The following is a 26,572-nucleotide window of genomic DNA, read 5'->3' as shown; positions in this document are numbered from 1 at the left end:
TTTAGATCTTCTTAGATACAAACACAGCTGTATATTCTAAACTGTTATCTCACCACTAGGATAAACCAGTTACCTAGACAGGACATTCCACCACATCAGACTTGCAAAGATGAAAGGTATAAGAATGACAAAAAAGCCTGCATCATTTTCTTTGCATTTAGGTGGGAAAGAGACTACTTAACCATTCAAGGCATCTGCTTTAAAGCTGACAGGAGCACTGCTTTAGTCTTTTTGGGCCCAAAATTAAAATGAAACTGTAAATGAAAGGTGTGATTATACAAAAAGCTCCAAGCAGCTGCAAGGACACAGAAAAAGATCAGACTCCTGCCCCACAGGCTGGAACAAACTGTATCATCATCACTTCTACTGTAAACATATGAACATAGTAATGTATTATCATGTCTAGTGCACTGCTGTAGAATAACTGAGGGGCTCAGAGGTGACTTGCTTCACCTACTTGGATTGTTTTGGTGATTTTCATGGCTAGATTTACTGTCCCCATAGCTGGGCTTATAGCAGCTGGAACGCTCCTTTTTAAGCTGATCTTCTCTCTGGCATCCACCATTTTGGTCACCTTTTCGGCAGCAACACTTTGCTGCTTACGGGAATTCAACATCTCTCGAGCATCCTGCACCTTCCCTTTGATTTTGAACCGAGCGTCCTTTTGAACCAGTTTTTCACGGGCATCTTTAACCCCCAGTTTGTGTCGGGCATCAGTGAGTCCAATCTTCTGTCGGGCATCAAATGTCCGCTGGAAGCTGACAGCTGACGATGATCTATTTAGAAGATTTTGCTGGATCCCAGTGCGAGATCTTACACCTCCAAACACTGGCCTTGTGTTAAGTCTGGAGAGGGGGGGGAAAAAAAAAAAGAAAAGAGAGTTTCAGACATTATGTGATACAGTGTCGATAAAAGTATTTGTGTTGCTGCAAATAAAAGCTTATTATTACCGCACAGAAATCCACTCAGATTGGATGTCTAAATACAAAAGCAGAGTTCCTAAGCTGTTTTCTGCTGGATTTTACTTTCTACATAAACAGCTAAGGAACTAATTTCCAAAATACATCCTTAAGATCACATTTACAAACGACAGGGTCTGACTTCAGCTGTGCTAAGTACATACTACATTTAACCAAAATTCAACAACTCAGGTACTTTGGAGAAACCTTTAAAGACAAAGAGGAACAGAAGCAGACTTTCTAGCCCTAGGACTGAACAGGTCTGCTAAAGCATCTTTTGTAATACAATAATATAGCCCAGTACAAAGAAACATGGAACTAAATGATTTCAAGAATTCAGGGTTGCAAGTTCAGATTTGGGGGAGTATAGCAACTTGGATTTTAGGATGGACAAGCACCAGCAACAATCTCAGTTCAAAGCCACCAGTTTCAAGGTTGATTAGCTTCCAGCAAGAATAGTTACCAGTCAAATTACTTTTTAACATGACTGCCTCTTCTTTAATCTACTAACAGAACTACTGCACTCAATGGCCTTTATTTTTTAAACACATCATTATCACAATACTGAGCACAGAAAGACAACAGCCCACAGAAAGGACCACATTTGCACTTGTACACAAGTATTCCTAAGAAGCAGCACAATATGGAGTGAAAGGTAAAACTAGCTTCTTGTTACAGGTCTGATACACTTTTTTCAAAATCTGCCCTAAAAACCAAAATAGCTTATCTGATTTTTTAATCCACTTCCTCTTGTAAGTATTTCTAAGGTTTCTTTCTTCTCCATTGGGTTTCTTTTTTTAAAAAAAAGGATGACAAAGTACTAAGAGAAATTTTAAAGTTAAGCTACTAAAAAAATATTATTTTTGTTGACTTTTTAAAACTCAAAATAAGCTAGAGGGCTACAGTGTTCATCTGCTTCCTGAAATGTGTCGTCCAGTACTATAAAGTCTAAAAGTAGGTATCTAGAATTTGTTGTCACACTCAAAAGGTTAACATCACAAAATCAAATGATGATGTTATTTCAACTCTTCCTACAGCTTTATATCAGTACTTCCTGATCCAACCCCACAATCTTAACATTATATATATATATATACATTTACAGTCGTGTATTCGGTGGAGAGATTCGTAAAATAAAACAAGGAGAGGAAAGACTGAACCTCTGCCTCTGTCTCTTTCATTCTTGTGTCCCAACATCTGGAGAGGTGGGACTGGGGTCCCATTTTGTTACCTAGCTAAGAATCCTATAGCTGCTCTCTCATACGTCCAAAGCACAACAGGTAGAAGAAATAGGAGTATTATTAAGACCATTTATTAAAATATATACAGAATAATACAGAAGACTAAAAATACCCATAAAGTAACAGCCACAGAGCAAGACTTCCCTCACAATTTTAAAAAGCATTGATTTAGCTATGTTGAAAGCATTTCTTTAGAGTGCCACACAGGGCTTGATGAGTGGTTCTTTCTAACTGAGCATGAAAGAGGTCAAAATAAAACAAGAAATATATGTGTCAGCATTTAAGCCAGCATTAGTTAAAACTGTTAATGACACCAATGAAATTGGTTAGGAAACTCTGTACTGAGGATTACAGTATTTCTGAAGACTTGTGTTTATCCTAGTAAACAATTCCCCTCTGTAGATAACTGCTTACCCTACAACAGCATTAACTACTTAGGTACTTTGTGCCACAGCACCTGAAATAAAAACAGATCTCAAACATCTAATTCATTTTCCAGAATTCCAAGTTCTCACTTGAATATTTTGTGGGTTAGTACATTTCATTGGTTAAGATTTTTCTACTATTTCATCTAGAGCACTGAACAGCATGGATATAAGGATTTCAGTTTACTCAGTTTATCCAGCCTTCACAAAGTCAAGTTTTGCTACCTCAGGAATCTATACAGTGAGCTAAACATGACAAACAAGAGAAGTGTAAGGCACAAAAATTCTTACAGTGGGATTATTGTTCAGCAAATAAAAGCAGGAAGAACTCCTGGAAGAAATGAGAGTTAAGGAGGGATTTGAAAAAGGATAAAGTAGGTACTTGGGGCATAGTAAGCAGCCTAGGACTGCTCCAAATATGCAGGATAATGTTGCCCGTAACAAAGACACAAACCAACAGAGTGCCGGTTTATGCGGTGCTTTATTCAGGGCCCGGGAACCTGAGGACTAGCGTCCCAAGTCAGGATTCCAAAGACCCTCATTCTCAGTTCAGCTTTTATACTTTTACACAAACAAGTTTACGTGCAGTTTCCACAGAAAACAGTTACATTCGGTTACAAACAAGATCATACTTCATGCTAATAACAATTGATAATCATCTACTCTAATCATAAATCTGCTTAGGTTGTCTTACTCCTAGAAACTGTTTAACAGACCCTTACCACATCTAAGGTAACAAATCATTATATACATGCTTGACTAAATCCTTTGATTATTGTTCTTACTTCTTCAGTACATTCCATTCTCACAAACAAGGTTGCTAACTTACTACTTTGGAGCGTTGCTTTCTAGGCCTACTCTCCTACTAGGCCTTAGCCATTCTACTACTGAATTTGAATTATTCTGCAACAATAACACAAATGAAAGTGCAAAGCCAAGGCCTTGTCTAGACTAGGATTTAAATATGTTTGAATATGTTTTGCTAGTATGTTAGCAGATAAATTTCAAAATATGACTCGAGACATTTAAGTGTATACACATTCAGAGTTAAAAAACTAAGAGTAATAAATAAAAAGAGCAACAACAAAAAAACCCAACAAAGCAAAAGCATGCTGAGCTAACACAGGTGGGGGAAAATCCATGGACAAAGTCTTCAGAAGCATCAAGAGAGTACGGCAAAAGGGAAAACGAAAAGCTACCGAAGGAGATGCCAGGTAAGAACTGCCAGCTGCTGCACTGGAGTAAACGGCCCAGCCTACACCGGCGACAGCTGCTGTACAAAGAATCAAGCTGATCCTGGAGCTGATCTGCAGCACGCTCCACATCCACGCAAGCATTTCAAACAATCTGTCGGAGCACCATTAGCTACGCTACAGGGACTACAGCCTCCGAGGGTCGGGCAGCGATGCAGGCGAAGCCCCGGCAGTCTCGCCCGTCGGCCCCGCTCGGTTACGGCTCCCTGAGCACCTCCACCCTCCCGCGGCTCTCCCACAACGCACCGAGCCGCTCCGGGGAGGGCGGGGGGACCGGGCACCTCCAGGCAGTGCCCGGACAACACCTGCGGCCCGGATACCGAGGGGGCCGAGGGGTGCCGACCCCAGTACGGGGAGCAGCGCTGGGTTAGTCGGCGGGGAGGAGCAGGAGGCGGCAGGGTCAGCGCAGGGTTGGTGCCGAGACTCCCGAGGGAAAGGAGAAGGGATGTAGCAGTGGGTGCCCCTGCCCCGCTGGGGCAGCGCCGGGCTGGGGGCGAGGTGGGGGGGGTCGCCCCCGCCCAGCCCTGACCGACGGCCGCCGCCACCAATCGCATCGCGGCGCGGCCCCGCAGCCCAACGGCCGGACCAATGGAAGCTCGAGGGCGGGAGCACGGCCGGGCCGCGCCGAGGCAACCGCGGCCCGCAGCACCCGGACCGGGGCCGCCGGAAAGGAGACGCGAAGAACGGCCGGGGACCGCCGGGCCCGGGGCGCTGCGCCGCCCTCCGACCGCTCACCTCCCCTTCACCGTCACGCCGCGTTTCCGTATGAGCTCATCCAGAGACAGGTCCGCCATCTTGTGGCGGGGCCGAACGACGAGACGCAGCAAGGAAGCCCCGGAGGTGACACCGTAGGACTTCCGGCCATCGCCCCACCCCCAGAAGCTCGACGGGCCCCGCCCTCGGCCCCGCCCCGTGCGGCGGGGAGTGCCCACAACCCCCCGCGGCACACGGGCCGCTCATTTGCATACGATTCCGAACGTCCCGGTGCGGTTCTGCTCGCGGCAGCGGCTCCGTGGCGCAGAACGGACAGAGACCGGGCAGAAGCCTAAGGGAACTGTCATTGAATTTATCCGTGATAAGATAACTGGGGAGCCGCTCGCCCTGGCCTATAGAGCTAGCGCGCAGAGGTGTTCCGGCGGAGCTGAAGGAGAGTAGTTATGCCTTAAACTTATGAGTAAGGAAAATAACGACCCGGGGTGACGCCCGGGTCCTCACTGCTAATGTGAGAGGAATTTTTGCGCGGGTACAGGTCGCCCCCGGGTGCCCCGCCTACTTCGCGGGATGCCCGGGTGCCGTGATCTGCCCGACCCTCTGTGCCGCGCGTGTTAACAACAGAGCTCTGTGTTCACCTGCAGTGCTTGGGGATATTCTCGGCCCGCTCGTAGCGTCATCCGCCCGCTGTGATGCGGCCGGACACCGCCTCCTCAGTGCTCTAGCACGTGGTTACCGGGAATTCGAATTACTTTACAGATCAAAAATAGCTTAACTAGTGTCTCCCTCCTTCTGCTGCCTTCACTGATCTGCCTTAAGGGCCTTCACGAAGCTAAGAAATACATCAACCCACTCCTAATATATCATGTGTCTGCAGGAAGTGATTCCTTTTCTATGCTTCTGACGGAGGAATTAGGCTATTCAAGATCAGACTAAAATTGAAAAACGGCAGTGAAAGGGAAAACTGTCTTATGCAGCTTGGGCGGAGGTGACCTTCCAGGGATGCCTCCTGCCCTACCTATCTTGACCTGCAGGACTGTAGCTCACTGCAGATCCTGGTGCTGCTGAGCCTCCCTCCCAATGCCCTTTTGAAGCACAGAGCACCCCCAGGGCCTGCAGTGTGGGGTTTCTTCCTGTCATTAGAAAACACTTCTCCAAAATGCAGTTTTGCTCCCGCCTGCAGCTCTGTCTGATCCCCAGCACCTGTCACGAGTTTCACTTGTGACCCCTCCACAGCCTCCCTGTTACCTTCCTGCCATCTCCCCACCACAGGATCCTGAGCTGTAATAACTCCAAGGCATTGCCGTGGATGCGGCAGCATCCAGCGTGTTGCTGCAGAGCTGGCGGCCCATGTGTACTCCATGCGAGATACACGAGGAAAACTCCTGGACTTCAGTAGAGCAGAAGCTGCCAGTGAGAGCCTGGGACAAATGCAGAGAAGATGGGCACCGCTGAGGCATGCTCACAGTCACACAGGCTCAGGATCCCAGAGCACTGATTCTGTTTCAGGAACGTTTCGAGCCTCGGTGAGCCTGTAGTCATACCAGCAGTGACACCAAGTCCCTGCTTAGTTGTCCACTGGTGCTTGATCCAGTTCCAGGGTGGAACATGACTGCATTACTCTCAAATTAAGGTACACAAATTGTTAGCCCTTTTTGTGCTGCCTTTCTGCAGGTGTTGAGGTACTTGATCAAACTGAGGTGGTGGGGTGTATGATGTGTCACAGTTGTTTTGCTGTTGCAAAACTAACAAGCGACATTTGAGAAAATTTTTATAACTCTAAGAACAGCCCAAGAGGTTCCAGACTAGAGCTCCATCTAGCCAGTATCCTGTTTCCAACCTGGAAGGACCACCAGAGGGGGTCTCTGCCAGACACCCTTTCAACCTCAGTGCTCTTTGTGCAGCCACAATGCCCTTTGGCAATACCTCCACTCTGCTGCATGGTGAACCACATCCTCCTTTTCATTTTGCTTCCATCTGCCTGGTCCTTTCAACTGAAGGTGAAGAGTGCACTCTCTCTTCCACCTGTGATCCCTGAAGTCATCTTCTGTCCAGATGAAGAATCCAGGCCTGCTCAGACATTCCTTCAGTGAAGCTCCTTTCCCTCTTCAGCACCCCCCTTTCCATGCTAAAGTCTCTGTGGGAGGCTGGTTAGGGGGCATGAGCCTTGCCGTTGTGGGAAGGAAGACTTTAAACCTCAGGATCTCCCACTGCCTGGATTTCTGACTATTTTACTCTCCCTGTGAGACACAACAAGCTGCAGCTCACGTTTCACAGGTTCCTCCAGGCTCCTTTTCTGAGCTGTGAATGAGAAGTCAAATATTTGCTCAGGAACGGGCCTAGGCCTCTGCTTCCCTCCTTGAGGCTGGGAGAGGGAGGAAGGTGCAAGCAGCAGCAAAGAGTTCTCCCTGAGTGCAGGGATCCCTACAAAGGGCTTCTTGCACAAACGTGATGAGAAACTTTCAGGCCTGCCCTTTGCTTTTCCAGAGATGGGTTCCTTGAGCACGTCCCTTGTCAGCTGAGACCCCACAACGTGGAAGTCAGAACAGAGGAGACCATTTCCCCATCTCTAACCAATATCTTTTTTAAAATATTAATTAGGGAGTTATGCAAAGGACTTCATATTAACCTTGGGATAGTATATTGTCTGATTTAAAATATTACGTTTGTTGCATTGTATAGAGGCACATGAAACAGCTAAAAGCAGAATGATGTGACCAGAGAGAATGTCAGATAAGTTGCCATGGAGCAAGATCACATCATTACTCAGTCCAGATAAAGTCCTTTGGTCCCAATAACTGACTACAGGTTTAAATGTGTGTCCTTGCTCTTCAAAGGACAGAAATCTGTGTGCTTGGTGTGTCAGAAGCCAAATAACTTTTCTAGCTGATATCAATTAGAAGAGATCCTAACCATCTAAGCTGTTACTGAAAACTTAATTCTTCTCTATTAATTATTACAAAGCTGTCAAAACTTTAGTATGTAGGCAGCACACTCCTCTTGGACTGCATTAATACCATCACCATAATCATTACCTTGACACAGAAATATTTTATATGAAAATTATTAAACAGTTTTGTTATTGAACCCAAGAGGGAATTAGCTGCTGTAAGGGTAATTTCTCTGTCAGGTTTTATACAATGAAGTAGAATATTAATAATTACAATAACAATCTCTTGACTTTTTTTTTTCCGTAGGGAAGACACAGAGACCTGAACATTTTTGAAGGTTATACCAGGAATGTCAGTTAATGTGAGTTCTGTTTGAGTTGTAGTTCTTGTTTATGTTCATAAAGTGAGATTTGGCTTACTCTGCTAATTATTTATTTAAACATTTTTCTTAATAGGAAATAATTTTAAAAAAGAATAAAAACCAAAAAAGTACCACAACTGGGATTTAGATTGGAATAAAACATTTTCAGATATAATGGGATATTCTTATTATGGTAAAAGTTTAAACTATTAGCAAAATACACAGGACTGGCCTCTTTTTTTCTATTTCCTTTGCCGGAGTTTTTTCACTTGTTTGCGTAACCCAGAACAGAACAGGACCTGTTTGTTGGGTTGTTGTTGCTCCTTTTTGTCCAGGTTAGACGTGGGTGCTGCAGCAGGAAAGGCCGATTCTCACAGCCTGGCTGCGGGGGCTTTGTCCTGCCCAGGCAGAGGAGACAAGTGCTCACTTCCTCCTAAGCTCGCCCACGTCTGGCAGCCAGCTGTGGTAATGCTTTTGTGCTGGCATCAAACACTGGCACTGCCAGCATGAGCCTCTCAGTAAGTGTTTTAAAGTTTCTTACTACTTAAACTTATATTGTTCAAAATGATGTGGTGAGTTACTCGACATACCCATTCAAAGGAAAGTTCGTTTTGCTTTTTAGTGCTGTTATTTTACTTTGTTTCATTTGACATTTCTGTAACAAGCAACCCTTTGATTTCTTTAGTAATGTTCAGACTTTGCTCTTCTTGAGCTGAATACAATTTTCCTTTTAGCCCGGATTTTGAATCCTTTGTGGTTGGGCTGCAGGCATGCTAGGAAACTGGTTCCCAAACAAGCTTGGCAAATTGAAGAACCATGTGAGAAGTTAAAGTGCTCCTCAGTTAGTACAGTTGTAAAAGGCTATATTCTGAATCTCCATTGTGCTGGTTTGTCCAAGAAGAGTAATTTCTGCATGGAGATACCCTCCCATCACACAGATACCTACCACCTACATAATTTTTCAGAAGCTGGGAAAAGATCATATTTGTTCTTTGTAACATGATGCTTATTGCCTGTGTGTCATTTAAGCTATGGCAGTTCATTATACATTTTTTTTTGTGAATATTTATTCTACAATCTAGTAGTTCCCTGGCCATAATCATGTGGCTCTTTCACTAAACAGTTTTTGTGCCCTCTTAGTTGTCTCCAGGTACCAGCACCTGCCAAGCAATGCCTGCAGCAGCAGCTGCTCACCAAGCAGGAAGTATTTCACTATGGATTCCCTGAACAGAGACGTGCTCAGGTACATTAACCATACACACTGCCTGCCTCTAGATAAGTATGAGTTCTCTTGCCAACCAGAAACCTTTCTATTCTTTTGGTTGATATTTGAACACTTGGAGTCTATTTTTTATTAATATTAGACTCCATGACCATCATGGGCTTATACTCCAGACTTGAAAGCCCAGCCTTGATTCACAACTGAAGTGAAAGCAAACAGTAAGAATTAAACAATAAGTTGTTTAGGGTGTTAGAAATGTTAAGAAAAATTGGTCCCTGCCTCACATAGCTGTCCTCAGAGTATATGGTCAAGAATGTAATCAAAACCAGTCTGAAAAGAGTAGTTTTAGTCCTCTTCAGTTCCTAAACTACCGTTGCCTCTGCTTTGCCCGTGTGTGTCAGGGGCATCCTAAATCAAAGAATGCCTCAGGAATAAAAGCTTCTGTTGTAGTGGTTTCCATGCTTGTGGAATTTGAATTGCACCACTGTTTTGTATACATATTTAGTGTATTTTCTGCACTGTCGAATTCTAGCTAGATAAATTGGTAAACATGTGCGTTATCAAATGCCAGTTAAATTTGTCAAATAATTCATACCAGATATTTGCTCTAAAGCACAGTTAACCCTAATATAAAATAGCATATGTTCATCAACATGATGTTGTTGATGTTTTTGCTTTATTAGTCCTTTAAAAGAGAAGATAGTGAGAGCTGATGAACTATACATTTTTTTCCACCCAATTTTTGGGTGAAAAATTTTTATCTTGTGATTTACATGCATTTGGGTGGGGAAGGCAAAGGGGAGAAGAAAAGAAATGTGAATCTATTAACTTCTCTTGCTCATGAGTGAACAGTCTCCCAGTCTGTTATCCTGTTTCATGAGAATTTGATTTCAGTAACCCAAGACAAGCATGTGTAGAGAATGAAACTGCTTGAAACACGCTGGCTTCAACCATGAAAGAGCTCAGCATTGCTCTTTAGGTCAATTGCCCAGTTCTTCCTTCAAAATTACCCACGTGGGTATTTGAGTGATCTTAATTCTCATAGGAGTCTATTGTGAGGAATAACGAATTTCTAAGGAAACCTTTTTTGTAAAATAGCTGCTATTTACCTTCCCAGGTGCCCTTCTAGAAAATGAGCATGAGATATATCTCCATGCATTTAACCAGAGACCAGGCACTTTAAAAAGTGAAAAACTTTCAAAAGAGAAGTTAGTGTTATAATGCAAGTATGACTTATGTGTTGTTGCAAGATCTGGGAAAATACAGGGATGCTGTGTCTGGGGTCAGGCTTTGTCCCTCCGAGACGAAGGCACAGTGGTGGAGTCAGAGCTTTTACTGTGTCTATGAAGTATTTGCTCTGGGATAACTAAGGGAGGTCATTTGTCTTGCAGGACCTGTAGGTTTCATTATCATCAAATTACCTTTTTACACACACACACACACACACACACACACATCTGAAACCCTAAGGGCACTATTAACAGTACTGACCAGGTACTTCTAGTGATCTAAAGGGGGTCCACTGGATAATCACAAGGCTGTCTTGCTCCTTTTTCCAAGAGCTGAGCCTCCTGCATGTTGGTCCCATGGCTTTCTTGCAATGGGCAGGAGACTTGCTCTGAGCCAAAGCATCTGTTTACATTTTCTCTCTCCAGGTATCTGAACCCTTGAACCCTTTGCAGCTGTTAGAAAGAGACTGAATAATGAGAGACAAATGCACTGGCTCACTGGCCTATCCATTCTGTAACCAAAGCTTCCTGCTTGTGTGAAATAAATGAAAGTACATCACAGAGAGAGAAAAGGTCAAAGCATAGCTAGCAGCTAAGGAGATGTCTTGGATTATGACTGCTGGCATACTTATCCTCTGATGGAAGATATCCTATCCTCCAGAAATTGGGGCTCTTTGAGTTATGGAGCAATAGAGGCCAGCTATGCACCAGGTTGAGACCTGAGATATTGCCTGTGTGTTTTCTAAAATACTTAGCTAATGCAGTGTAGGATTAGTTCACCAGAAGCAGAGAATCACTTAAATTATGGGATGTTGCTGCTACAGAGCATAGGAGGCAAGGAGCAGGATCAGAGATTCTGAGACTCAGAATTGTGACAGACTTGTGCAGGAAAGGCAGGAGAAGCCAAACACAGGGTACTTTCTGTTTACCCATCCCAACTGGCCTTGCAGTTTACTAGCATTCCATATTGTGGCCTGAAGAGAGAGCTCTCAGGAGCACTCCAAAAGCTGGGGGAGGCCACAGCCTGCTGCACTCTTTCTGCTATTCTTCAGTACTGTGTCTCAGTGATGTGGTCTAACCTTAACCTCTCTCACTTCAGTGAGGACACCAGAAAAACTGCTTTCCTAGATGAATGTTATGTTGGGTGACACAAGCGGAGCATTGAGTGTGCTGCTGATCTTTCAGTCAATGTTGCTACCAGGATAGAAGTGATCATTTTAAATTCTGCCAGGAACAACCTCTTTCTCCCTCTCTGCACTGTGGGGAGAACAGAAGACAAACCTGGGTAGGATATAGGGCTGAAGAAGGAAGGGAAGACAATTCTGGGTTATTTCATGATTGCATCTGGTATAACATGAGGAAAGGCAGGACATATCTCTGTGATTCACCTGTTCTTCAGGGACATTCTTGTCAGAGGCTTCAGGCTATCTCAGGACAGAGCAGCAGCCACAACCATTATCCCTGCTCCCAGTGACCTTTCTAGAACAATGGTGTTATGTTGATTGCTCCAAAGTGCTTAGACTTAGCTGTGACCTTTGATACTCAAATCCTGCATCTTGTTTTACTGGTAGGAGTGGTTTAAGAAGTACAACCCACACCAAACACCTGGCTTAACTCACTGCACAGGTGCACTGGATGTTTGTTCTGGGTGAAATCTCACACTCAAACACACAGAGACACTTTGTGGCAATCAGTGGACTTTTGTTGCTAATGGATGTAGTACCTGGTCTGCTCTGAGAGGTTAAAAATCCTCTAACTGTTGGCTGTTTTGGGGCTACTGCACTCTAGGCTAAATGACACTTTTTACAGGGAGGGGGAAATTGTTGCTCCTTTGAGATCAGCTGAGCATACGTGACAGGGAGAAGGTGTTTTAGCCTAAGAGCCCAGGTCTGTTGGGTTCTGCTGGGTGTTGTGCAGTTGTTGAGAAAATCTTTAAATGTAACAAATAGTACTCAGTCTTGTGAATTCCTTTAACAGACAGTGTCGTCCTGTATTCACCTGATTAGTGTGTGCAAGTGGATATCTTAGCCTTGAGAATAAAGACTGTGCCTGAGCAATGATGATAAGAAGGTATAGCTTGGCCAGACCACAAAGCTGGAATGCATTCAAGGACAAGAAACTGGTTTTAGGAGGCTCATGACTATAAAAGGATAATTTGAGGAATGGGATGTTCCCCAAAAACCACCAGAGACCCTCAAGACAGCCCTACTGTAATGTAAATAAGTTCTGAGAAGTTATTTAAATATGCGAAAGAATTTACAGGAATTTTTAGCATATATTTATGAGTTTGGGGAAATGTAATTAATAAGTATGAGTTACATAGATATAAACTATTATGTTGGATAGCTGGGGGTGCACGTTAGGAGGAGCCATCCCCCATGCACTTGTCAGAAAGGCAAGATGAATATGCAAGAAACACAAGAATTGGAGAATTTTTGTGACTTTGCAGAAAACGAGACTTGTTTTGTCAAGGAAACAATCGTCCAGGCTGCTCTGTGGAGGGACACGGGTAAGTGCCACCTGCAAAACCTCAGAGCAACTTAAAAACACCAATACAGAACCTCCACTGCAGAAAAACTTAACCCAGAGGCTGTGACAAATCAAAATTTTACTCAGCATTATTAGACATTACAGTATGAAAACTGCACAGTCTCTGTACTGTGATGTTTGCAACTTACTTTGCCTTTATTCTAAAGATTCTTTTGTTCTGCACTTCAACATCTTGTCTAATGTACTTTATTCCACTGTGCTTTTGGAAAATATCCTGTGGTCACTGACCACGTTTAATACATTGCTAAAATACGTCACACACATGCTATCCACCTAATGGCCAAATCACTGGAACCTTACAGTAAGAGTAATCAATAACATCTCTGGAGTACAGAAAGTTCCTATTGCCTTTTTTAACAGATACAAAATAAACTGAATTTTTCATTCAGCTGTGATAATCATAATTATTCTATTTTGGGAATTACCACAAGAGTCAGAACAATTGTGCATCCAGAGGCTTTCTAATACTTCAGCATTAATAGAGAGACTGTATGTGGGCACAACACAGTTCAAATGTTGTTGCTTTAAAAATATATTCTTGAGCAGTAATTTAATAACATATTTCAGCACTCAGAAGAATTTACATCTGCATCTGTGCTACATCTTCCATTTTTCATCTCTTTGCTGTCTACTCTTTCAGCTGGCAGGTTCTTTATGTAATACAAGGTTGATTTAAGCTATTTTCTATTTTTTTTAGCATTTTTCTTTGGTTAGAGCTGGTGCTATCTGCAGAAAACAAGGTCTTAAAGGTGGGGAGATAGTTTGGAAGTAGAAGGATGTGGAGGTTTTTTTTTTCAGTTCTGCCACCTCCTCTGCTTAGATATGGCTTTGTGCCTCTGTTTTTCCACCTATCTCATGTTCTTTTATCTGTTTAGTCCTTCTAGGGAACAGCTCAAACTCTTTAGGCTTATGCAGTGTAGCATATAAAGGCCCTCACATTTGTTGTAAAAATAAATAATCCCCTTGGTGGACAATTGCTGTGTTTATTTACATTTATTTATTCTGTCTTGTATACCTCTTGTCCTTATTTTGCAAATTTAAAATATACCAGTTCAAATATTTTCTTCTAAGAGTTTTTATTGAGGCACCTAATAACAGGTCAGCATTCATGGAAAAACTCCCTGTCGTGCTCTCAGTGTCATAACTGAGACAGAGTTACTTATGTGCAGTGGTTTTTGAGTTTTACACTTGCTGAAGTTTTTGAAAGCAGGAAAGCAATAGGAATTACCTTGTGTAAGGCTGCTGTCTTGTAAATTACAGTGTTAAAGAGTTTTATTTTTCCCAATGTTCTCAGTGACAGAGAGCAAAAAGTCTGCTTCTGATGTTAGGAGATACTGGGAAGTGTATGTAAAGCCTGTTAGAAAGGCTGCAGCAGTTCTTGTAGCTTTCTGAAGACTTTTAAATCGATCTTTGAAATATAAAGCTTTGCAACTTGAATATTTTAGCCTATCAAAAATGCTGTTAAGGAGAGAAAAATCAAAGGAAAGGACCGTACATGAGGAGATGCAGAAGCGATGAGACAAAACTGATGTAGAGCATAGGACCAGACTAGGAGAACCACAAGGTCTTAAAAATTAGACCAAAAAAATTCTATGCAGATAACAAATAGAGCATGGCAGCCTGCCATATGTGTAGTATTATACCTGTATAATCACATGGCATTTGGCTCAGGGTCATGTTGAAACTTCTGCTTGCTGGTACTGGGCAATTTCTCTGTCATTTACCTTCTAAAGCCTGGGCAAGATGAAATACTAATGGACTGCTCATCTGAGTCTGCAACACCTTGTAAGGTATGAAAAAATAACTATGGTGGTTCTTTCTTTTTGTGAAAGTTGTAGGAAGTATGGTGCATATCTAATTTTAATTCACCTGCTCTATTCCATAATAAATATTTCCAGTAAAGGTCTTTTACAGTCAGTTTCTCAGCATACTGTGGTTTTCTAAAAGCCAGTTTTCTTGCACATACCTGCATCCCAGCTCCTGTTGTCAGTAAACTGCAACATGCTTACTAATATTGAATTCCTGAGAGAAACAGAGCAATTTGCTTGCTGGGAGCTGCACAGAAATTTGGCTTTCTTTCTGGGGGCCTGTTGAGAAAATCCCAGGGAGTTTGTGCAGCGAAGGAAACTGCTGGACTTGAAAGAAGAACTGGAGAAAAGGACTTGGCAGGCACACAGCAGGATTTTAAGTCTTTTTTATTTGGTAATTCTCAAGTTGTTCACAGAATATTCTCTCACACAAAATCACATAAATGTGCATTTGCCTCATCACGTCACCCTTATGCCATGAAATACAATCTTTAGAGCTCTTTGGTCAAGAGCTATGGCAGGTTTGTGGCTGAACGGCTGTGGGAGCAGTAAATTGTACAGATGTGGGAAAGCAGCTGAGAACTAACAGGCAGGTGGCATTTGTGAGGAGAAAAGTGGCCTTTTGGCATATAAGAGTGAGCCTCTGTGTCTGGATACACAGGCCAATGCACTGCTGTCTTCTGAAAGTCCATTGTAGCCTTTGTGACCCTTGTCTTTTAGCATCTTATCTCTTTCTCAGCTAAGTATACTTTTACCCAACAGGCCATCTTCATCCTTGCTGCTTATTTGCTAGCAGGAAACGTGAGCCTGCAGTTTTTGCACCTGCTGTAGGCACATGGGAGGTCAGGGATAGCACTGCTGTTGTGGGTCATGCAGAGTGTTGGTCCTACTACATGCAAGTGCCTCCATAGGGTGGTTGAAAGCGCTGCTGGTATCTGATAATGTCATAAACATTAGTGAAGAGTAGGTAAGGTAGGCTGGAAAAACAATACTCTTTCCATACAAATACTGTTTGGAAACAGCAAGGAACAAATGTTACATAAAATGTATGCATGCCGTTGAGGGAAATATCTTCAATTTTTAACATGTTTGTTAATAATTATTTATCCCAGGGGTCCCAGGCTGGGGTTGTCTAACTTACTAGCTCTGAAAAGCAGGTACTGTATGGGAGAAAGAAAAGTATCATATTGCACAGCAGCTGTTTCATCTTCTTATAGCCATATACATAAGTAGCCTGACTCTGAAGTCATGCTACTTTTCATCCCAGACTACACTTTTCACAATGGTTTGTTCCTCACATTTCATTATAGGCCACAGAAATACTGGTTTTTTCCAGTACACCACATATTTCTTGTCCACATGCTCTAAATCCTCTGTCAATCTTCCCTCTGCGTTCCACTCAGCTTTAACTGGAGGGTCCTGAAGAAGCAGCAAGCAATAAATCCTGCAGCTCTGCAGTATGAACTGGCTTTGGATGACAGTTTCTGCGTGAACACCAGCTTTCTGAAAATGAAATGAGGAGAGTTTTCAAAGCTTTGTAATGTTATGATGTTACAATGTTACATTGCCTTCCTGCTCTCGTTCTGTGCAGCTGCTCCACATGAACTAAGCAGTCAAGAACTTCACTTGTCAAAGCCGACGGTGCTATTTGAGTGGGACATTCAGGGGTCCCAGGGTACTTTAAAGGTTCTTTTATTTACTAAGTCCTGGCTTCTGGATTATTCCAGCATCCTGCAACTGTCTCTGTTTCATCATAGAAAGATCTGCAAGGAACTTGATAAGGTCAAGCTTTTTGAAAGGCCCAGCAAGCTGAAAAAGGACGAAGCTCGTCTTTGGAAGTTTCATATATATGTGATATATATGTCATATATCTTCCATAAAAAAAAAACCTGCTAAGACAATAGTCCATTTGGATAGTAAGTATCAGGGCTTTGTGCACATCAGCAGTGGCTGCAAGCTTTCTCCTGCTTCCCCAGGGCTTTGGCTGCTTGTGTTCAGGGTCAGCTCTGCTATAGCATGGCCATATAATCTTGGATTCAACTCCTGCATAAACAGGCAAAGTGGCAGAAATGGTGGTATGAGAAGGAGTTATGAGAAGCCTCATCTTCACCCACAGACCTATCACCACTTAGCCCAAGAGCTCAGTGGTGGCTAGGTGCTTGCCTGAGCTGTGATGTTGGGATGTCTGTGCCCGGCCTTGCTGACCCTGCCTGACTCACAGACCAATTCCACAGTTCAGTCTTGACCTGCCTGATCATTGGTGATCACTGATCTGTTACCCCTGATCACCACCACCAGCCCTGCTCTTTGCACCTTGCTGGGGTCCAGTAGGACTGTGCCTTTGTTGGTAAGGACCTTCCTTACAAGGTTACATGTACATTTATCCATGCCTGTGAGAATGTTTTGGGAGTATATGGGCTGGAAGGGCCTCACCATAAGTGGAAAACAACCTCAAGCAGAAGGGAGACCTCCTTTTTTTTTTAAATAACAAGCTGCCCAGAAAATTGAACCACTGCCTCTGTTCCTGGGCTGTATCTTTACTCACCTTAACAATTTCACTGTAAACCTCTAAGTGGTTTTGGTAACATGATTGCCCAAAGAGATTCCTTATTTCTCGCATGATCCCCTACAAAACAAGCACAGCACAAAGCAGCCTGTTTTCATGTATTATGGCAAAACCTGGGAATTTTTGTTTCTCAGGTTGTGTCAGTCAGCAGTGGAGAAGTCACTCATTTCAAGCTTTGGAGGAAGGTCCCATACAAGCAACATAGGGCACTCAGTGCCTCAGCCAGCTGTGTATCATGGGACACAGAATCATATAATATCGCAAGTTGGAATGGTCCCACAAGGATCATCAAGTCCAACTCCCTGCTTCTAATAGGAATAACTCACCTCTTAGAGAGAAAGACCTGTTTTATTCACTGCTGCTCTCATACTTAGGGTTGCTGGAGCGTAGCTTTTTACATCCCCATCCCTCTCAAGTTCTAAGTTATATGCAGTGCCATTGCCAATAGATTTTGAGCAGTGTCTTTAGCAGAAGCAAAGTTCTAAATGAAGGGCAGATGCAGATGGCCCTTCTACCCCACTGCCTAGGTCCAGTTACACAGAAACATGAAATACCTGTTTGATGTTGGTCATAGTGTCATTTGAAGGTGGAATGCCAAGAACTTTAAATATGTCAGCTGTTCTCTGGTGTAAATCTTCTTCACAAGCATCAAACAGCCTCTGCAGTGCAAAACCAACAGCTGATTACAGTGGCAATCACAGTGAAACAAGAGGCGTAGTGTGGAAAGCATGTGCTGAAAATGCATCTGCGTTAGAGTAAATTGTAGAGCCACTAATTGATTGAAATGTGTCTTCAATACCTGTAAAACAAACTGTTTCATTGAGCTACTTGCGTACTGAAGCCCATTCTTCAGCACTTGTGGGGCCTTATCATCACCATCAATGCTAATGATGGCCTAATCTCAGTCTTGTCCTTTAAGGTGTATCATTTTGGTATTTTCCATCAGATTCCTCCCAGCATCAGAGCAGTGAGTCAGACATCAAAGTGAAGTCTTTCAGCTAGTAGTTCAAGCATTAATCATAAGAAAACTGGACTGTTTTCCCACTTGGGCTTAACATGGGTGTGGTTTGAATGTGCCCTTCTGAAAAGCAGGAGGAAGCAGATCACTGTCAATTTGCTCTTCACAGCATTCCATAGGCCCTGCTGGGCTGGAAAATCAGAGATCCCAACTAGGGCCCCAACCCTGTCTGGTACAGAAATACTAATACTCAAAGGCTGCTATACTGGCTACACCATATTGATTTGATTAGAATCAGATTGAAAAAATGGACAAGCACAAACCTTAATTATGTGACTGCCTTGTTCATACGTCCAACGGTGGGATGTGGAGATCCTGATTTTTTCCCACTCAGGTAGCCAGAGCATCTCGTACCTCTGCAGCACAGCAGACAAACGTGAAGGGTCATTCATGTCCTCAGAGTGCTTGTGCATGGCCATTGCTTTAGACAAGAGCTCCGCATTTCTAGAGCAAAAAGGATATTAAACCCACTTAGCTAAGACAGGATGAAACAATGAATAGGTGTAACTGTTTTATGTCATGAATCTATTTCATGAATCCCATGTTCTCTACAATGTGCTTCTCAACTACATTTTGTAGCTGGCGAACAGCTTTCATGTGGGAGATAGTGCTTCCTCAGCTGAGTTTTGCATGATCACAGTGGAATCTGATCAGGATGCCATCTTGACTGTGTCATTGTAGACTGGTTTCTTTAATTAATATGTTCAACCTGGGGATGTCTCCTTCCTTCCATCTTCCAGAAGTCAGTTACAAAGAGATGCTGGCAGGTTGAAAGTCTGAGGAGAAGGTGTCTGGGCTGTCTGGTCAGAAACAGAATCCCTAAGGACTGGAGGAAGCACGAAGTATGTGGGTTTTCAGTGTAGAAACACACAGTACTTTCAAAATATGAATAAATACCTTACCTCGCCTGTAGCTTTTTGATCTGCCCTTTCAGCTTCTCATTTTCCTCTTTCTCTTGAAGGTCTTTTCTGACAGCCCTTCCAGGAAATGCTCTGAAACAGATTTCTATTGTGAAATATTTTATTTGTACTTGGACACTGGCACAACAGAGGACTCACCCCTACTGAATAGCCTGAATTCCAGAAAGAAAGCTGAGGAGTGGGAAAGCACAGAGCATCCAGGAAAAACTCCAGGATAGCTTAACAACCTCCCCTGAAAGCCTCCACACAGGATTTATGCTCAAATCAAGGGGGAAGCTATTTACATCAGAAGAAATGGAGGTGTGGTTGTGAGGATCATTATGATTCTCCCCTCGTATATAAATTTTTAATATAAAGAATAGCATTACCTGTTGCAACTCTCCAGATGTTGTAGTCGAGTATTAACAGAATGAGACCAAACTCTGTTCTCCTTGTCCATCCATCTATCAGGGGAAGAAAGAAATAATAAACCACATTACAGTCAGTATGCAAGTATGTATTAAAGTCTTACAAAACGCACAAGCTAAACTTCCTCCTTCCAATTTCTGATCAGCCCACAGGGAAAAAAAATCCAGAGATGAAAACTTCTCAAGGCTATTCTTTGACAGGTGGGTGGTTTGTGATTCTGTGAGTCAACAGCAATAGTACAAATAAAATATTCCCAAAGTGTAAGATCTGCATATAACATAGTGCAGATCAAACAGCTTCTGTAAATTGGCTCTGCGTTTCCAGTATAGACTGGATGAAATTTGTTGCTAACTCAGAACCCTTGCGTCTGGCTTATTTGTAATCTTCTGTCCAACCTGCCCTAGTGTGCACCAGCTGCAGTTGATCATGAGGGGCCATGCTAAACACAGTCATTTCTGGTCACTGGACTCACTCCATAACATTTTCCACATTTGTTATCCTTTTTTCCAGACTATAATAGAAGGCCTCCAGGGTTGCAGTCTGCTCTCCATGGGTTGGTGGCTGCCATGAGTAGTCAAATGTATGTCTGAGGAAAAAAAGAAAAGGGAATTCTAAAATGAAGGCGAAAAAGGACACATACGTGAAACAGGTACCTTATAATAGACAGTCCTGCGAGCAGAGGTTTCATGACTACATCCAAGCTAGCAAACGGATCAAAGACTGGACAAAGGCTCCAGGGCACACTGATGCAGATTTGGCACAAGTGAGCTAGCGCTCTTGCAGATAGGGAAGGTGCAGGGGCAAGCTTCAGTGAAGTCGTTTGAGGCATCCCTCAGCAATGGTGGGATACAACCCTAGCAAGTCCAATTAATCCCTGTGAGTTTGGAGCCAGCACTTTCCTTCTGCCCTGGGGTATCAGGCTGGTTTTGCTTGCCATGCTGCATATTTCCCCCTCACATCTGTTTCTTCCCTCCTCTAACCCAACCCAAACAATATGAGGTTTTGTCTGCTCTCAGCACCCAGCAGCAGTTTCTCAAGCCCCTTAGCCCTTATTTTGTGTGCGTGCCCTGGACTTAACCAGAACATTCCTGCCATAGGTTAAGCCCAGGCATGGATAATCCAAGAAATTTTTTTGCCTCCAGATCCAAGTGACCATGATGATAACAGGCTCATAGATACCATTTGCAGCTCCACACTGGCCCTTCTCCTGCCTCTTATCTCTCTCCGAGGCAGGCCGGCCTTAGAGATGGGACAGAGATCCCAGCTGCAAGCCAAGAGGATTAGGGCAGTGAAATGCCTGTGTTCCTGGCTTGGCTGTGCTGAACCATTTATCTCCTGTGTTACAATGAGGCGGCTTTCTAGGGCACTGTGGGCGTGGATGCTGTGCCATGCTGCCATCACTGTCCTTGCAGTGCTGTCATTTTGAGCTGGCAAAGCCTCCCACCCACATGAGACCAAAGCCAAGAGCAGCTGCAGAGTGAGCCCCTGCTACACCAGAGGGCTATGGGGAAAGCAGTGACCATCGCATGAAAGCAGGACTGGAGATAGCTGCTGGAGCTGGAAACGGGATCTTTGGACTGAAGGACTAAAGGGTTATGGGAAGAGGGGACATTAGGGCACCACAGTGCCCACAGCATAGCAGCGCTCTTGGGAGAAAACCAGGAAAATTAGTGCTTGGGCAAGGATATCCCTCAGGAAACAGGAGCCAAGCACTGGCTTTGGCAAGGGTGAGAGGGGAGGAGAATTGATTTTTTTCTTCGCCTCTGAAAACTGCCCTTTTTCCCTTTTTCTTCTCAGACAGTGAGACCTTTGCTGTGGCACCTGACCCACAGTGAGAGGGCTTGTCCCCCCTCCTCATGTGGTTAGTTTCTTTCCTGATTAAAAGTGATTAGGTAGCCCTAAAGCCTGTAGAAATGTGACCGAGGGGAATGGAGACAAAGAGTCCCTTCAAGATATCTTAAATCCCCAGGACAGTATTTAGAGAGCCCTGAGGAGAGAACTGGAGCAGAAAGACCCTGCCAGGACCTCCCTGTCCTTCTTCCTCCTGCTGCACCCTTCGTTGCCAGCATCTCCTCCACCATGTCGTTCTCTGAAGCAGAAGTGCAAAGTGCCCGCGGTGCCTGGGAGAAGATGTATGTGGATGCTGAGGACAATGGGACAGCTGTGCTGGTCAGGTAAGGAAAGAGCCCATCCAGAGGGTTGAAGGAGGAACAGCAAGAAGGATGGAGTTAAGGCCTAGGAGCATGAATTGATGTTTTTCATGCAGCCCTTGCTGGTAATATTTTGATCTGCTGTGATTTATCCCATCTCAGGGAGGAAAAAGGGAAGAGGAGTAATCCACACAAGGAAAAATAAAAGGAAATGAGGAAGGGGTGGGAAAAGAAGAAGAGATAAGAACAATTTCTTTACCCATTTAAGGTAAAGAAAAGAAAGTGTGGTATGAAAGAGAATGGGAACAAAACATGGGCCTTATTTCCCTCTTCTCTTTCCCTCTAAACTCCTTTAATGATTTTTGTTAACTTCTCAGTATTTCACTTCTGATTCTCCTTTGGCCTTTCCAGTCCATCTGTTCCATTTTATTGCCCCCTTCTGTCACATTAAAAATGGGAGTTTAGATTTTTGTCTGTTGGTATCCCCAGGAGAGTCGAGACCCTGGTGCCCGACAGTCAGTCAGACAGCAGTCAGTCAGCATCTTGTAATGATACCCTTCACCAACAGATTCACAAGATTGGAGGGTACCTCGACCTCCCTTGTTAGGGGGAACTCACCAGAGCCAAGACCCCTCAGCAGGTCCTGCCAAGGTGTTATCTGCTGCTGGCGACTGCAAGGACTCACTTTAACAGTTTACAAATAACACTTTTTATTAATACAATTTGTGACAGATTAATAAGGTTCGAAGGTTGTCAGTGATAGCGTCTACTGCAAAAATGTTTTAAAGCAATCTACTGGTACATATATTAAGCAAGCACAAGTTCTCATACGAAGCAATCTAATATGCTATGGGGTAAGCATAAGCAAAAGCTCTAGTCCTAAGAGCAGCATTTAACACACATGGAGTATATTTCTCACCCAAGGCATCCCTCTGGGGTGGGAGAATATGGACTCAGCCTGTCGACTGATCCCAGCAGTTTTGGTGCAGGTTTTCTCCCACTTTCTCCCTATCCTCAACTTACTTTTGTACTATTTTCTTTATATTTGGGTGGAGTTTGAGTGGCTCTAGTCATAAATACTTTTTATTTCTGATTGGTGCATTTAATGGGAGGGGGGCAGTGGTCATGGTTTGGCACCTGAGGAGGGGGTTCACCATGGTTCCTGGCTTCAGCAGCAGAACATCTGGATTCTCCCTTATCAGACAGGTACTGTACGGTCTCAGTACCACAATGTTCTTCCATACTGCTGGGATTAGAATGGAGGGGGACCACGTAGGCTCCACTTCGTTCCACACTCCGTTTTGTTTCTCTGAGCGGTGTACTGAGGAGTTGCACTGAGTCAACCTCAGTCCATCCAGGGAGCTGCAGCTGCTTTTTACCTTAAAATTCCGAATACCCTCTAGGTTTAAATCTATCCATCACCCCACACCTTCCTATGGGCTTCCCCCTCTGTTTTCATCCTGTTTTCCTCTCTTCTCTTCTGTTCACCTTTCACATACCCCTCACTCATCTGGGACTTGTATCACCTCCATGAGCATTGATCAGTCTAAATACTATTTCAGGTTATCAGACCTCTACCCCTCCCTCTGGCTTTCTTGCATATCACATCTTATGCCTGCATTACCCTCAAAAAGTGTTACACACTGCTCTTTCCTTCTGCAGTCTACACAACCTGAAGGCCAGTTAGGGTCAGGAATGCAGCCATAAAAGGCTAATAGCATCCAGTAGCTTGGCTCCCTGGGGTTATTTACTCTAGAAGATTTTACTTTAGAGTCCTACAGCCCCAGACCCGTCTATAGAGACGTTCAAGGCTCCCCAGTACAAGAGAGACATGGGGAGACCAGAAAGAGTCAAGTGAAGGGCCAGGAAGATGATTAGGGCATTGGAGTATCTCTCCTATGAGGAAAGGCTGAGAGAATTGTGACTGTTCAGCCTGGAGAAGAGAAGGCTCAGGGGGAGATTATCAATGAGTATATAAAAATCTGAAGGAAGAGTACAACAAAGGCAGAACCTGTCTCTTCTCAATGGTGCCAAGAAACAGGACCAGAGTCAATGGGCACAAACTGAAACACAGGAGGTTCTCTCTGAATATCAGGAAACACTTTTTTACTGTGAGGACTGCTGAGCACTGGTACAGGTTCCCCAGAGAGGTTGTAGAGTCTCCATCCATGGATATACTCAGAAGCTATCTGGACATGGTCCTGGGCAACCAGCTTGACCAGTGGGGTTGAAGCAGATGACCTCCAGATGTTCCTTCAAGTCCAACCACTCTGTGACTCTGTGAAATGCAATCTGGAATTTGCTATTGATACTTCAGGGGGATAAATGGTTTACCTAACAGAGTAAACTGCTTTTTTAAGAGCTTGATGAAGATGACTGTACTTGATTAAAGGCAATTCTAAACATATTGAATTGTGTTACTTTTGAATAAATGAAATGAGCAGTACTCAAACTATAGTCAAACCCATAGTCAAACAGCAATCCATCACAGGTAGGAAGAAAGCTTTGGGATGGACTCTAGGAAGGGGTTAATTAACAAAACCAATAATATATTTTCTCCATTAAAACACCCATCAGAATCACAGTGGTCATATCTGCTGTCCAGAACATCTTTGGGAATATTATGCTGTCACACTTACCTTATGTGAACATGTTCCCACTTCCCTGTGGAAGTAACCTAACACGGAGTTAACACTGAAGAAAAGGTGAGGGAGGGGACAGGCTGCCGTGGGCATGGGGCGCTGTGGACAGATGCAAAAGGCAAAGCAGAAACAAGAAATGCAGAGGACAGAGGTGTCTGTTCTGATAAAGAGAAGGTAAAAGGGCAATAAATGCATAAGATGAGGCCTGGAATGTTTAGCCATATCTGCATTAATGCCTGGGTTCACAAGTTAGGATGTCTCTCATTTCTCAACAGGATGTTTACTGAGCACCCAGACACCAAGTCCTACTTCACACATTTCAAAGGCATGGACTCTGCTGAAGAGATGAAACAGTCAGACCAAGTCAGGGGCCATGGCAAGAAGGTTTTCACTGCCATCAACGATATGGTGCAACACCTGGACAATTCCGAGGCTTTTCTTGGGATAGTGAACCCACTCGGCAAGAAACACGCCACTCAGCTGAAGATTGACCCCAAAAACTTTAGGGTGAGCCAGTAGCCTTCTTCCCAAGGGGTGTAATTGTGAGGGGAGGATGTTTTCCCCTTTGAGGAGTAGAACTGAGGAAAACAGGCATTTCAAAGTGTACCGCCTACCTAGTGACTGTAAGGACAAATGAACCTTCATTGCTAAGGAGGGCTAGATAGTTAACGAGCAGGAAAGACCAGGAAGAAACTTAGCCCCTCAAGCCATGTATTCCATAAGTGTCCAACATGGGGCTCCTCGTGGCCTCTAAACATTTGGGACCGTCCACTGATAGGAGAAAGATTGCAATGGATGGACCAAGTGAATCAGTCCTGTAAAGCCATCTTTAAGTGATAGGTGCAGTCGACAATAACTAGATACATAGGACAGTTTAAAAAAACAGCAGCAGTGACCGCATTTTTTTGTGAATTCTATAATGCACCATATTTTCCATGCCCTGTTACAAGCTCTGCATGCAATATGCTGCAAATAGCTCCTGTACCCCTTTCTGCCTTCCAAGAATCCCAACTAAAGATACATGCTTTGCTCTTATGCATCTAATGTGGAGGAAAGTTCACACTGGTTGTTTCTTCCCTTGTCCTTGTTTAGATTATCTGTGACATTATCTTACAACTGATGGAGAAGAAATTTGGTGGAGACTGCAAAGCTTCCTTTGAGAAGGTAACCAATGAAATCTGCACTCACCTGAATAATGTCTACAAAGAGGAGGGTTGGTGAGGAAGTGCACCCTCCATGCTCTTCAAACATCTTGATGGCACTGATTTGCTGCTTTTGGGCCCCCAGCCCCAGCTGGAAGAATGAAAACATAAAAATAAAATAAAAAAAAGGCAAGAAAAAAGGCTTATACAATATAGATATCAATGTCAATAATTTCCTTAGCAAAATGAGTTTCTACAGCTAAACAAAACCCACAGATGCATCAAAGTCGACCAACAAATCCTGATGTGCTTCACAGTTTCAATGCTCCAGGTGGGTTCCTCTGGCCACTGTCCTTTAAGATTACATTTTAAGATGATGACTTTAAGCTTGCTATTCCTAAAAGAAAGACTTGCTCCTTCCAGCAGCACCAGCAGCTCTTTAACTCATCTACCACCTCTCCATCCTCATGAATGACAAGGAGGCCATTTTGAAGCATGGAACTTGGTAGAGGTCATTGTTTAAGAGGCATGAGTGTTGTTTTGTGTTTGACATTAAACAAAGGGGAAGTGGTGTATGGGAAAGACTAACAACTGGGAAAGACATGGGGAAAGTCCCTTCTTGCATGAGCCAGCAGAGTTTTCTAGTCTTGGTTTCTCAGGGCAGTTTTCAGCACAAGGGTTACAGCAATGAGTGTGATCACCACTGAGTCTCTCTGGGCAGGTATGAACATCTCCAGGGCGTGGATTTCACAGTGTAACTCCCAGCAAATTACTCTGGCTGTGTTCCCTGGCGAGGGCAATAGCACCGAGCTCACTGACTCCTGTGCTACTCAAGAGTGCACCCAGCTGAGGGAAGCTGCTGCCTCGCTGAGTGGGTGACATGGTGGGCTCAGCCCAGCATGGAACTCATCCTGCCCAGTTGCACAGCCTCGGCCTCCCTTCAGTGGTAACTGAGTCCTGAACTATTTAATTGCTTTTCTTCGTATTCCTTAGATGTGGTGAAACAATCAGCTAATAACTGCAAATAACCACATGCTGGTTTGCTTCAGTGTAACACAATAAACACAGAGAAAGCA

General features: G+C 43.8%; 2 protein-coding genes and 1 non-coding gene across 8 annotated transcripts in view; 2 read left to right on the top strand and 1 right to left on the bottom strand.

The window, feature by feature from the left end:
* Positions 1-4,780, bottom strand: part of POLDIP3 (DNA polymerase delta interacting protein 3) — a 14,071-nt gene extending 9,291 nt beyond the window's left edge. The window contains exons 1-2 of one of the 2 annotated variants that reach the window (XM_032689118.1): positions 4,614-4,780; positions 458-845 (exon numbers count right to left, since the gene is read on the bottom strand). In XM_032689118.1, the coding sequence (XP_032545009.1) occupies positions 458-845; positions 4,614-4,672 (447 nt within the window). In that variant the 5' untranslated portion in view covers positions 4,673-4,780. The remainder of the gene's footprint in view (positions 1-457; positions 846-4,613) is intronic. The other variant, XM_032689117.1, reaches the window with a different exon arrangement.
* LOC116787488 (cytoglobin-1-like) lies at positions 4,566-26,572 on the top strand. 5 transcript variants are annotated; one of them, XM_032689132.1, is made up of 7 exons: positions 4,566-6,222; positions 7,787-7,841; positions 8,982-9,084; positions 21,532-21,736; positions 24,630-24,861; positions 25,447-25,518; positions 26,218-26,572. In XM_032689132.1, exons 4-7 carry the CDS (start codon positions 21,642-21,644, stop codon positions 26,221-26,223), a joined length of 405 nt encoding a protein of 134 aa, XP_032545023.1. In that variant the 5' UTR covers positions 4,566-6,222; positions 7,787-7,841; positions 8,982-9,084; positions 21,532-21,641; the 3' UTR covers positions 26,224-26,572. The 5 variants fall into 5 exon arrangements, with proteins under 5 accessions (XP_032545023.1, XP_032545022.1, XP_032545021.1 ...); XM_032689131.1 differs by lacking the exon at positions 26,218-26,572 and having other exon boundaries at positions 4,566-5,052; positions 25,447-25,657; XM_032689130.1 differs by lacking the exon at positions 26,218-26,572 and having other exon boundaries at positions 4,566-5,577; positions 25,447-25,657.
* On the top strand, positions 5,036-5,184 carry LOC116787787. The gene has a single exon (XR_004357452.1). It is a non-coding gene; the product is annotated as a U12 minor spliceosomal RNA (small nuclear RNA).

The sequence above is a fragment of the Chiroxiphia lanceolata genome, chromosome 5 (assembly GCF_009829145.1).
Source record: "Chiroxiphia lanceolata isolate bChiLan1 chromosome 5, bChiLan1.pri, whole genome shotgun sequence".
Classification (NCBI taxonomy): domain Eukaryota; kingdom Metazoa; phylum Chordata; class Aves; order Passeriformes; family Pipridae; genus Chiroxiphia; species Chiroxiphia lanceolata.
Note: the sequence above shows the minus strand (reverse complement) of the source record. Positions and strands in the feature narration are given on the sequence as shown.